Source organism: Bombina bombina, chromosome 7 (genome assembly GCF_027579735.1).
Source record: "Bombina bombina isolate aBomBom1 chromosome 7, aBomBom1.pri, whole genome shotgun sequence".
NCBI classification, from domain to species: domain Eukaryota; kingdom Metazoa; phylum Chordata; class Amphibia; order Anura; family Bombinatoridae; genus Bombina; species Bombina bombina.
This window is the reverse complement of record NC_069505.1, coordinates 400,932,886-400,946,480: the sequence shown is the minus strand read 5'-3', so window position 1 is coordinate 400,946,480 and position 13,595 is coordinate 400,932,886. Positions and strand designations below refer to the sequence as shown.

Below are 13,595 nucleotides of genomic sequence, written 5' to 3'. Positions count from 1 at the left end.
GCACAGAGAGACACAGAGCAGGAGTCACAGAGCAGGAGCACAGAGAGTCACAGAGCAGGAGCACAGAGAGTCACAGAGCAGGAGCACAGAGAGTCACAGAGCAGGAGCACAGATAGTCACGGAGCAGGAGTCACAGAGCATGAGCACAGAGAGTCACAGAGCAGGAGCAGAGAGTCACAGAGCAGGAGCACAGGGAGTCACAGAGCAGGAGCACAGAGAGTCACAGAGCAGGAGCACAGGGAGTCACAGAGCAGGAGCACAGAGAGTCACAGAGCAGGAGCTCAGAGAGTCACAGAGCAGGAGCACAGAGAGTCACAGAGCAGGAGGCACAGAGCAGGAGCACAGAGAGTCACAGAGCAGGAGCACACAGAGAGTCACAGAGCAGGAGCACAGAGAGTCACAGAGCAGGAGGCACATAGAGTCACAGAGCAGGAGGCACAGAGAGTCAGAGAGCAGGAGCACAGAGCAGGAGCACAGAGAGTCACAGAGCAGGAGAACAGAGAGTCACAGAGCAGGAGCACAGAGAGTCACAGAGCAGGAGCACAGAGAGTCATAGAGCAGGAGGCACAGAGAGTCAGAGAGCAGGAGCACAGAGAGTCACAGAGCAGGAGCACAGAGAGTCACAGAGCAGGAGAACAGAGAGTCACAGAGCAGGAGCACAGAGAGTCACAGAGCAGGAGCACAGAGAGTCATAGAGCAGGAGCACAGAGAGTCACAGAGCAGGAGCACAGGGAGTCACAGAGCAGGAGGCACAGAGAGTCACAGAGCAGGAGCACAGAGAGTCATAGAGCAGGAGCACGGGGAGTCACAGAGCAGGAGCACAGGGAGTCACAGAGCAGGAGCACAGAGAGTCAGAGAGCAGGAGCACAGAGAGTCACAGAGCAGGAGCCCAGAGAGTCACAGAGCAGGAGCACAGAGAGTCACAGAGCAGGAGCACAGAGAGTCACAGAGCAGGAGGCACAGAGAGTCACAGAGCAGGAGCCCAGAGAGTCACAGAGCAGGAGCACAGAGAGTCACAGAGCAGGAGCACAGAGAGTCACAGAGCAGGAGGCACAGAGCAGGAGCACAGAGAGTCACAGAGCAGGAGCACAGAGAGTCACAGAGCAGGAGCACAGAGAGTCACAGAGCAGGAGAACAGAGAGTCACAGAGCAGGAGCACAGAGAGTCACAGAGCAGGAGAACAGAGAGTCACAGAGCAGGAGCACAGATAGTCACGGAGCAGGAGTCACAGAGCATGAGCACAGAGAGTCACAGAGCAGGAGCACAGAGAGTCACAGAGCAGGAGGCATAGAGAGTCACAGAGCAGGAGCACACAGAGAGTCACAGAGCAGGAGCACAGAGAGTCACAGAGCAGGAGCAGAGAGTCACAGAGCAGGAGCACAGGGAGTCACAGAGCAGGAGCACAGAGAGTCACAGAGCAGAAGGCACAGAGATGTACATAACAGGGGGCAAACGTATTTGTACCTGGGATCAGGTGTCTCTGTTCCCAAAGCCTCCACTTGCTTCTCACTGAGTCCCATATCTACCATCTCTGTCTGAGGAGGATAATCCATACCTAGACAGGTTAGAGAGAGAGAGAGATAAAATAAAATGCGATGCAATATAACACTATTGTTTTACTGACTCTATAAGGAATATTTCCAGTTTCTTATCATATACCCAACCTCACAGGTGATGGAGATACCCCTCACCGAAGTTGATTTTATGGGGTGATTGACAGGCCCTGCTCGCGCGCAATTGTTTTTATGTGCAGGGTCAGGATTGCCCAAAAGACCTCTTGTGCGATCTTAAATTTCTGCAAGCGATGGTGCATTGCAAGCAAAAAGGTTCTCTGCTTGAGAACTTGTTCTTTTGTAGCTTGAAAAAGTTTCCCCTGAAATGGTGACTTTATGAATCCTCAATCACCTTTTTATAATAAGAGCAAAATGATTCCCTGATGCAAATCCTGCAGCTTTTAGCTGAGTGCTGGTTTTGCAGGGGTTTGATACAGCCTCATTATACTATGGTTTATGTTTTTGACGCTGTTAAGAAGACAATAAAGTAATTGTTTTAAAGTTTATACTTTGAGCTATGGATATATTTTTACAACTGTAAAATTAACAGTTTATACTACAGTAGCAAGTCCAGAATAGATCCTTGAAAAACAATTGCAGCAAACAAGATGCCAATGTATACAGAAAGTTTTCACGTTTGACTAATATATTAATTTATTGCAAGACTACAAAAAAGTATTTTATGTCCCTTTAATTTACTTTTATGTTCCTTTAAATAAACTGTATACATTATTAAGTTATTAAAAAGGCAGCATACCCTCAATTATTATCGCCTACAACTTGTTCACAATTATCAATTTACCTGCTGAAGTATATTAAATTGTTTACTAAAAGTTAATTTACCTTTTTTCTTCTGCATTTGAAATAGCCAATTTTGCCTGTGGTGTTCCCACCTATACTCAATTTTTTTATACTTTTGTATTTACTATAGAAATGCATAACAAGCAGAAGAAAATTACACTCACAGTAGGAATCAGGAGAGATAATAATGAAATGTTAATTATCCATCTTTCTCTCTAAGTAATAGGCTTTGGTATACAGACAGAGATAATATAAAGAAGCAAATATGTATCTACAGAAAGTGATAAAATAACATAAATTATGCTTACCTGAATTTTATTTTCTTCAGATGGAAAGAATTCACAGCTACATTCATTACTTTTGGGCAATAAGAACCTGGCCACCAAGAGGACACAAAGACACCCCAGCCAAAGGCTTAAATACTCCTCCCACTCCTCTCATCCCCCAGTCATTCTGCCGAGGAACAAGGAACAGTAGAAGAAATATCAGGGTGAAAAGGTGCCAGAAGAACAAAAATTACAGCTGCCCACATAAAAACACGGGCTGGGAGCTGTGGACTCTATCTGAAGAAAAGAAAATGATCAGGAAAGCAAAATTATTCATAAATGGAAAAAGCCCACAGCTGCATTCATTACTTTTGGGAAAACAATAACCAAGCTATAGAGGACACTGAATTCTAAAATGGGAGGGTACAAAAGGCGGCCCATTCTGAAGGCACCAAACCTAAAACCACAACCCCAGAAAAAATTCTGCTTCATCCAAAGCCAAAAAACATTTGAAAAAGAAAACACGGCCCCAAGGACACTGATCCACAGATAGTCCACAAGCCAAACTAGAGCCTGCAAACAGACGCAACTGAGCCAACACTACTCCAGAAGATACCATCGCCCAAAGGACGAACCTCAACCACATACCCTCTCAAAGAAAGGGAGACAACGGAAAACTCCCAAAAGGAGAGGCTATGGAGGAAGAACAAGGATTTCCAGAAAACCTTAAACAGGGCACAATAAAAACCAAAAAGCGAACCACACTCATAGGGACTCCAAGGTTTCCAGAAACAAGGGAAGGCAACGCCCAGCCCCCGACAGCCCTGAACCACAATTTTGGATCGGGAAACAGAAGAGAGAAGCAAACGTCCCTGAAAAAAAATCAGAGAAATTGCCTAGAACAAACGACTGAAACCGAAGTCCCAAGTAGCCAGGAACACAGAATATCAAAATATTCTCACCAACATTTGCGATAACCCCAGAGAAGCATCTTCTGAGCACCAAACACAGCAGTCATACCAAGATGACTGAAAAAAAGGAAACACTTGCAGGCAAGTAAAAAGTAGCCGAATATAGAGTAACATCCACCAACTAGTGGGTACACTCAGGATATCCAAGGCCGCAAGGCCAACAGACGTAGCCGGGGCAACATAGAGCCCAGAACCTCAAAAAGAAAGGGCGGAAAAGGATGACCCCAACAGAGCTCGGAAGCCTTCCAAAAGCACCTACAAACAGATACTTCCAAGGAAGATCCCCAAAGAGATAGGTAGAAAAGACAGAAATCTTATGAATCTATGCGGTCCAGAATGGAAACTGCAAAGTCACAGACAGAAAAGAACAATCCCAGAAAGAGAATCACCCTCTTAACAGGACAACCTGTCCACCCTCCTACACACAGGACAGGGCAACATCTTCCAGAGAGAGGAAACCTCACCTCTAAGGAAAGCAAGCCTCAAAGGAAAAGGCACAGATAGGTACGGCGCACACGCTCACAAGGTCAAGGCGCAAGTAGAGCCGAACGAAGTCATCCAGACGGCCCTGATGACCACAAAAAAGGGACTCTCCAAAAGGAAAGCACATACCTTCAAGAACAAAACAGGCCGCAAGGAGTCTAAGCACAAAGAGCTCCTGGCCCAGCTGCTAGTAGCACAACTAGCAAGACCATAAGAAATAGTCCACGTTCCCTGGAGAATAAGGGCTTCCGGGCCGGACATAGAAAAATAAAAATTTCTTTAAAGAAGCCTGAGCCCCAGAATTGTGTAGACAAACATTACCCCAGGGAACACCATACCCCATCTGAAGAAAAAACAGACTACATCGGGAAGTAAGAGCAACCCATAGAACGGGTCGAAGATTCACACAAAAAATCCCAACCCAAGGGGAATAGAACACCCCGTACAGAAGTCCAACTCCAAAGAGCAATAGGGCACACCAGAACCGAGAAGATTCTAGGCCCAACAGGCTATAAAACCCACAGTTCCATAACCGAGGGAAAAACATCAGGGAGAAAGTCACCCGAAAAGCAAGTCAATAAGGCTAGGCCTCATAATCTCCTCAGATTACGAACCCAGAGGACAACATCCAGGGAAGGATAATGCATAGCATCCCAACTCCAGAAACAGCCCCTAGACATAGCTAGGATAAGAAAAATAGCCAATGATTTCAATAAGGAACGCAACCCCCCAGAAAAAAAGTCTGCAAGGCCCTCTCATATGGCGGCCTCAACCGCTAAGGAGAAATATACCCAGACCAGAGATCTCGACCCTAAGGAAGAGTCCCCAAAAATAGAACAAGTCCAATAGCCCTGGGAAGGCAAGACCGCCCAAAATGGCGGCAAAGATGTTCAAAACCTCAAATCCTCCACCCACACGGGGAAGGAAAAACACTTAATTCCGAAGAATCGGAACCTACGGAGTGTGGCGGACTGAAACTCCCCCGAGTCCCAAACGGGCAGCTCGGAGCTGATGAGAACTGAACCAACCCTGAATGCCCCACAGACCCACAGTTCCTCTCAGAATGCTTAGCTGAAACTTAAGACAAGATAATAAACAAACACAAACAGTAATGCAAGCACTCAGCGCCAAAACAGGACCAGCCAGGCAGACAGGAGCCATGTGACTGAATTTAGGCCTCAAGCCATAAGGAGTTGAACCTCGGCCCTTACTTGCAAGGCTGAGATACACACCCCCAGAAAGGGAGAATAAATGACAAGCAGAGGACTAACATGTCCCCATAACAACTTTCGTAGAAGTAACCAGTGCGATCATGAAATCGCGAGTATCGTTTCCAGAAGAGAAAATTCCAGAAGGAATATAAAACAAAACATGAGCTTGTAAAATCAAATAAAAGACATCCTAACCGGATTAAAAAGAAAAGAAAAGGCAACCCGTACGTTAACACCCAATGACAACAGGCACACCCGCAGGACCAGCCCAACGGAACCCTGCCCAACCAAGCTCAGATAGGAAAAGATACTCAAATCAGATTATAAAAAGATTACTTCATCCCCTTATAATTAATTCTGAGAGCTATTCAGAAAGGAAGACCCAGAACCCCTATATCCATTAAGGATGGGATCCACCAACAACACCAGAATGTGCCGTAGCAGAACACGAAGGCACGCCAGTCTGTACAGAAAAGCACAGCACACCTCCACCGGAGCCTCAGGACCAGTCGTTCCCCCAGATAACTGAATGGGCCATCCCATACCTAGGGAACCCGGGTTGATGGAACACGAACACAATCTTAAGCAGACATCTGGAAGTTGTAGATGTGCCAACCCCATAAGAATTTGGATACGGAAACGTGCCGCAAGCTCCGGAGGGAACAAACCACCCTCCAGGGAAGGATAAGCACAATCTGGTTCACCCGCACGTGTAGCAACAGAAAGTGGTAGGGAACTCGCCACTCGAGGGACAGAACCCCTAGAGGCGGATGGCTCAGCGACCCCTTGATTTCCTGGTCCTGAGGAATTGGACCCACTAGAACGGCCTTCGAAACATAACTGTCATGCGTCATCTGGGCCGGTTCGTATTCGTCACAAGAAGTAAAATCTGAATCAGAGACCACTTGAATCTCAACATCAGAGTCCTCCATAACTGGGAATGAATAAAAAAAAAGTTTGGACTAAATTAGACAAAAAAATCTAAACAGCCCCTCACACCCCAATGGCTGGGGCACTCACCACCTCCTAGCACCAGACACTAGCGGGCCAAAATGTATCCGTCGCCACACGGTCAGGAATGCGGAACTGGAGAGGCAAAAACGTAACCACGCCCGGTCACAAGGTAGGCCGTACAGTCCAAAAAAGCATGCCCGACCATAAAGGCTGCGTGACTACCAAGGCCGTTATGTTCCACAAGGCCTCAAGCCAAAGTAACACTACACATAAGCAGGTCGAATCATATAACAAACATGATTAAAAAAAACCCTGTTCAATAACCCCCCTTAGGAGATATTAACCCTTGATTCCAAGATACAAAAGGAGCCTCACTGAGACCCTGAGTTATAGTTAATCCCACAAGACGGTAGCCTCACGGGAAAAACATAAGTAATACAATACATTCATGAGAAAGTAAAATGAAACGATCTTACCGTAATCTACGCTGTGGAACAGGAACACGGCCCTTCAAGTATGACAGATGGTAGCGTCGCCTCTGCCATAGACTTGAGATAAGAAAGCAGGCAGCGAAACTCGTCAACGCTGATTGCTTGTGGAACTGTTAATATGAGTCGGGATGGTTTCGCAAAAAGACTCTCCCTGAATCTCCGGACTCTAACATTCATCCATGCTCTCATGGAGAGGCTGATAGGACTACTTAAAACTCCAGTCCAATGCCGAAGAGTACTAACCTCCATAAGAGACTATCGAAAAACATCTGACACTTCTCTGCCAACCTCCTGGGACGAAAGGCAAAGAATGACTGGGGGATGAGGGGAGTGGGAGGAGTATTTAAGCCTTTGGCTGGGGTGTCTTTGCCTCCTCCTGGTGGCCAGGTTCTTATTTCACAAAAGTAATGAATGCAGCTGTGGACTCTTTCCATTTATGAAGAAAAAGGGGATATGATTTCCCTGCAAGCTCAACCCCTTTTAATGGGTTGTGGTTTTAAAGAGCAAAACTAGTTATTTCATATACAAAAATAAACATAAACAAGCCATTTCTAATACATATTATTATCTATAGCTGGTATAACAAGTCACTTGAAACACATTAAGGGGGAAACAATTTTAAAGTGCACTGACACTTTCAGTCCTGCAAAATCACGAACAAGTACAGCTAAAACTTGGAGAAAAGGAGAATGTTTATAGAACTGGCAAGTCATGAGAATATCACATCTATTTATACGTTTGAGAATTAGGTTTTGCTTCAAGATATTATTTTTAGGTAAACAGTATTCCTTCATGGCTCACTCAGGCAAAGATGAATGACCGAGATATAAATGGACAAGTTAGACAATCAGTATAGGACACTACAGCCAACTGGCAAATCACTTGACCTCAAATGTCCGCCACTAGAACTGCTAGATGTAAATCAAACAGGTCTCCCCTGGCACCATAGGATGAGACCACTAAAGAACATCTGTGGTCACCAACCAGACAGTGACTTGATTCAAACTCCTCTCGGCATACATGACATACATAGCACAGGTACACATCTGAGTAGGGTTGCCATGTCGGTAATGTTTTCTGGACAGTTATGAGTTACATATGATGTAGGGTGTGCAGAGGGGAAAAGGATAAGTGCAGACAGGGTTGAGATATTGCTGCTTTTCAGGGGGGCCACATATGAAAAATACATATGTCAGGATTCTTATAAAGGAAGAGTATTCAAACAGGTGCAAGAGACTCTGGGAAAGTAAACGTAAAAAAGTTAACAGTAGTTTATAACCTTTTTTTATTTGACAGTGACCCAAATAATTCATTTGGCGCTTGTTGGGTGTTCCATTCCTCAGTTGTAACACTAGCTTGATGACCTATTCTTCAGTTATGATTTAATATTTACTAAAATAAATTCTGTTAATCACCTTCGTTAACCTGTTCCCCACTGCCAGAGGAGTCTCCATTGCACTCAGCACCGCGAAAGCAGCAGAGAATAACAGAAATATGTGCAGTCACGCACATACACACTGACACACATATACATGCACTCACATGCATGCACTCACACACAAACACACTAATACATCCACTCATGCACACATACATATACACACTGACACACAAATGTATGCACACTCACACTTGCATTCACGCACACACACTGACACACATACATATACACATTGACACATATACACATCAACACATACATGCACACACACACACTAATACATCCACACATGCACACGCACACACATATACACACTGATACATGCATGCACTCACACACATGCATGCACACTCACACTTGCATGCACACACACTGACACACACACACATATACACATTGACACACACACATACATGCACTCACACACATGCTAATACATATACACATGCATGCACACACATGTACACATGCATGCATACATACATGCACTCACATGCACACTTATACATACACACATGCACACACATACACACTGACACACACACACATATGAACATTGACACACACACACATACATGCACTCACATGCATATGCATACACGCACGCATGCACACACAAGCTATTACATACACACATGCACTCAGACACACTGAAACACACATATACATACTGACATACACATGCACTCACACACATATACACAGTGTCACTGACACACACATATACATGCACTCACCCACTGATACACACACAGGCATGTATGCACACACATACTAATATAAACTCACATACACACCAATACATACACAGACACACACAAGCACGCACATACATTCACACATGAATTTGCATTATAGTTTTATACAGTATCACACTATGTTTAGAAATGCTTATTAGTGTTAGCATATTTTATTAATGCAAGTATATTAAATTATTACACTGTCACACTTAAAGGGACACTCAAGTCAAAATTAAACTTTCATTATTTAGATAGAGCATGCAATTTTAAACAACTTTCCAATTTACTTCCATTAACAAAATGTGCACAGTCTTTTTATATTTAAACTTTTTGAGTCACCAGCATGTGCAGAATAATTGTGTATGCATTTGTGAGTGGCTGATGGCTGTCACATGGTACGTGTATGCATTTGTGATTGGCTGATGGCTGTCACATGGTACGTGTATGCATTTGTGATTGGCTGATGGCTGTCACATGGTACAGGGGCAGTGGAAATAGACATAACTTTTAAAATTGTCTGAAAAAAATCTACTACTCATTTGAAGTTAAAACTAAGTGCTATTGCATTGTCTTGTTATCTTGCATTTGCTGATTATGCAAATCTACTGTGTTGACTGGTCCTTTAAAGGGACATGAAACCCCATATTTATCTTTAATGAATCGGAACATGCAATTTCAAATAACTTCCCAATGTATTTCTATTATCTTTATATCTACGTAGTATCAAAAAATGTTGATTGGTGGTCGAACATATATGCCTCTTGACATTGTCTTACAGCTAACTCCCAGTAGTGCATTACTGCTCCTTCAAGAAAGGATACTAAGAGAATGAAGAAAATTAAATAATAGAAGTACATTTTAAAGTTGTTTAAAATTGTATGTTCTATCTGAATCATGACAGAATTTTTTTTGTTTAATTTCATGTCCCTTTTTATCTGCTTCTGTTTCTAGTTTTTCTCCCAGTTGGCTAAATCAGTGTTGGTTTTATCAGTATTTATTTGTGTGTATCTAACCTCGCTGCATCTCACTCTTTTTCCTGCTCCCACAAAATAAACAAGATAACGTGCGCAAACTAAGCCAGAGAAGCACACAGGTGGGGCGTGATGGAATCAGTTAGAGAGTGTAGGAGGTTACAAACATGCATATGAGACAGAGTTCGGCAGAAGAGAATAAGAAAAACAAAACATACGTAAAAAGCACAAAATAAATAGTGAGAGAAGAACAAATGCCAGGGTGCTTTGATAATAATAGGGTGTCGTTTATATTAGTGTATTCACCTCTGATTGAAATACTGCGGGATAAGAGTATTTGTCTTAGTAAAAGTCATATAATAATATGTCAGTGTTTTAAACTGGAAAAATCTGAAACTTTTCACCCAATGCCTAAAGAATTTATAGAGCCAATCCCTGCTTCAGAATATGCTTAACAACCAGAAATATATCATCCCCTCCCTACAAAAAAAAAAAAAAAAAAAAAGTAGCTCTCCTCACATAAAAATATACACCACTTAAAGTGATTGTAAAGTTAAGGCTTCTCAATCACTTCTGCAGGTAGCATTTGTACAATATAGTATAGCTTTTTTTTTATAATTTAAGCTGAAATTTAAAAAAATTATATTTTATATATTGCTTCCTACCATGCCTTGTGGTCTAAGCAATGTGTGAGGTAGATAGCGGTCACACGCACTCACTACATAGGCATCCAGGATGAAGAAAACCAAGCGCATGCGCAATGGATGAAAGGGGCGTTAGATCTTCGGAGCAAGGCAGTTGGACTCAATCTTGGAACGTCTCTGCTCAGTCAAGAATATCTTCATTGATATGGAATCTATTATCGTACCCAGGAACTCCACCCTGTTGCTGGGAACCAGAGAACTCATTCCTTCGTTTATCTTCCATCCATGGGATCGGAGAAGAAGAAGAAGAGCCCTTGAGTGGTTCTCCACGAGATTGCAGGACGGAGCCTGGACCAGAATATCGTCCAGATAAGGAGCCACCGCAATACCTCTGGCTCTCGCTACCGCGAGCAGCGCCCCCAGAAACCTTCGTAAAGACTCTTCAGGCGGTCCCCAGACTGAACGGTAGGGCCACAAACTGAAAGTGTTGGTCCAGAAACGTGAATCTTAGGAACCTGATGTGGTCCTTGTGGATTGGTACGTGAAGGTAGGCATCCTTCAAGTCTATTGTCATCATAAGTTGCCCCTCTTGAACTAGGGGCAGAATCGATCTGATCGTTTCCATTTTGAACGATGGGACTGACAGAAACATAAATTATGCTTACCTGATAATTTTCTTTTCTTCAGATGGAATGAGTCCACAGCTGCATTAATTACTTTTGGGGAAATAAGAACCTGGCCACCAGGAGAAGGCAAAGACACCCCAGCCAAAGGCTCCTCCCACTCCCCTCATCCCCCAGTCATTCTGCCGAGGAACAAGGAACAGTAGAAGAAATATCAGGGTGAAAACGTGCCAGAACAAAAATTACAGCCATCCCCCAAAAAAACTACGGGCGGGGAGCTGTGGACTCTTTCCATCTGAAGAAAAGAAAATTATCAGGTAATCATAATGAATGTTCTTCTTCATAAATGGAAAGAGTCCACAGCTGCATTCATTACTTTTGGGAAAACAATATCCAAGCTATAAAGGACACTGAATGCTAAAATGGGAGGGTACAAAAGGCGGCCCATTATGGGGGCACCGAACCTGAACCACAACCCCAGAAAAAATCCTTCTTTGTCCGAATCCAGAAAACATTTGAAAAAGAAAACACGGCCCCCAAGGACACTGACCCACAGATAGTCCACAAACCGAACTAGAGCCTGCAAAACAGACGCAACTGAGCCAACACTCCTCCAGAGATACTATTGCCCAAAGGACGAAACTCAACCACACACCCCTTCATTGAAAGGGAGACAACGGAAAACTCCCAAAAAGGAGAGGCTATGGAGGATTAACAAGTAATCCCAGAAAAACAGGGTGCAATAAAATCCAAATAAAAATGGAAACCCAAAAAGCGAACCACGCTCACAGGGACCCCAAGATGTCCTGAAACAAGGGAATGGCAACGCCCAGACCCCGACAGCACTGAACTACAAGGTTGGATTGGGAAACAGAACAAAGAAGCAAACTTCTCTGAAAAATCAGAGCAATTGCCTCGAACAAACGACTGAAACCATAGTCAAGTCGCAACTCAGAATATCAACATATTCCAACCAACACGTGCGATAATCCCAGAGAAGCAGCCTCTGAGTACTAAACGCAGCAGTCATACCAAGACGACTGAAAAGGAAACACTTGCAAGCAAGTAAAAGATAGCCGAAGATAGAGTAACATCCACCAACTAGTGGGTACACTCAGGATATCTAAAGCCGCAAGGCCAACACACGTAGCAAGGCAACAAGGAGCTCAGAACCTCAAAAAAAGGCTCTTCAGACCTCCACAAACCGAGGAGATACCACTCATCTCAGAACCTAGTCCACACTGGGCCAGCCCAAGCAACAGGACTAAAATACAGGGGAGCAGAAAAGGTCCCAACCACCAGCCCCCATAGAATAAAAGTGCGGAAAGGATGACCCCAGACACCCCAACAGAGTTCGGAAGCCTTCCGAAAGCACCTACACAAACAGATACTTCCAAGGAAGATCCCCATAGAGATAGGTAGAAAAGACTGAAGTCTCATGATCTAGCCCGACACTCTATGGACTCCACATAACACCTACAACGGCACTCCAAAGGAGAACCTATACAGATAAGCAGAACTATGCGGACCAGTATGAAACTGCCCAGTCACAGACAGAACAATCCGAGAAAGAGAATCACCCTCTTAACAGGACAACCTGTTCCACCTTCCTGCACACAGGACAGGGCAACATTTTCCAGAGAAAGGAAACCTCACCTCTACGGAAGCAAGACAACCCACCTCAAGGGAAGGGCACAGAAAAGGATGGCACACAAGCTCACAAGGCCAAGCTGTAAATAGAGCCAAACAAAAAACATCCAGGCGCCCCTGATGAACATGAAAGAGGAACTCTCCAAAAGTAAAGCACATACCCTCAAGAACAAGGCAGGCCGCAAGAAGCCCAAGCACACAGAGTTCCTGGCCCAGCTGCTAGTAGCACAACTAGCAAGACCATAAGATAGTCCACGTAACCTGGAGAATAAGGGCTTCCGGACCAGACACAGAAATATAAAACTTTCCTAAAAGAAAGCCCGAGCCCCAGAAGAAAAAAACAGACTATACCTGGAAGTAAGACAAACCCATAGAACTGGTTGAAGACTCACACAAGAAATCCCAACCCAAGGGGAAGAGAGTACCCTGTACAGAAGTCCAATTCCAAAGAGCAATAGGGCACGCCAGAACCGAGAAGATTCTAGGTCCAACAGGCTACAATACCCACACTTCCATAACCGAGGGGAAAACGTCAGGGACAAAGTCCCCCAAAGATTGAGTCAGTAAGGCTAGGCCTCATAATCTCCTCCGAGTACAAACCCCAAGGACAACATCCAGGGAAGGAGAATGCATAGCATCCCAACCCTGGAAACAACCCCTAGACATGGCTAGGATAAGAAAACAGCCAAATATCCCAATAAGGAACGCAAACCCCCAGAAAAAGGAGTCTGCAAGGCCCTCCCATATGGCGGCTTCAACTGCAAAGGAAAAAAAAATACCCAGACCAGAGATCTTG

At 44.2% G+C, this 13,595-nt stretch overlaps 1 protein-coding gene across 1 annotated transcript in view; it reads right to left on the bottom strand.

Moving 5' to 3' along the window:
• The window catches only part of SLC38A3 (solute carrier family 38 member 3), a 142,208-nt gene that overhangs the window by 89,560 nt on the left and 39,053 nt on the right, over positions 1-13,595 (bottom strand). Inside the window, exon 2 of the mRNA XM_053721165.1 lies at positions 1,465-1,555. Within this exon, the coding sequence (XP_053577140.1) occupies positions 1,465-1,553 (89 nt within the window). The 5' untranslated portion in view covers positions 1,554-1,555. The remainder of the gene's footprint in view (positions 1-1,464; positions 1,556-13,595) is intronic.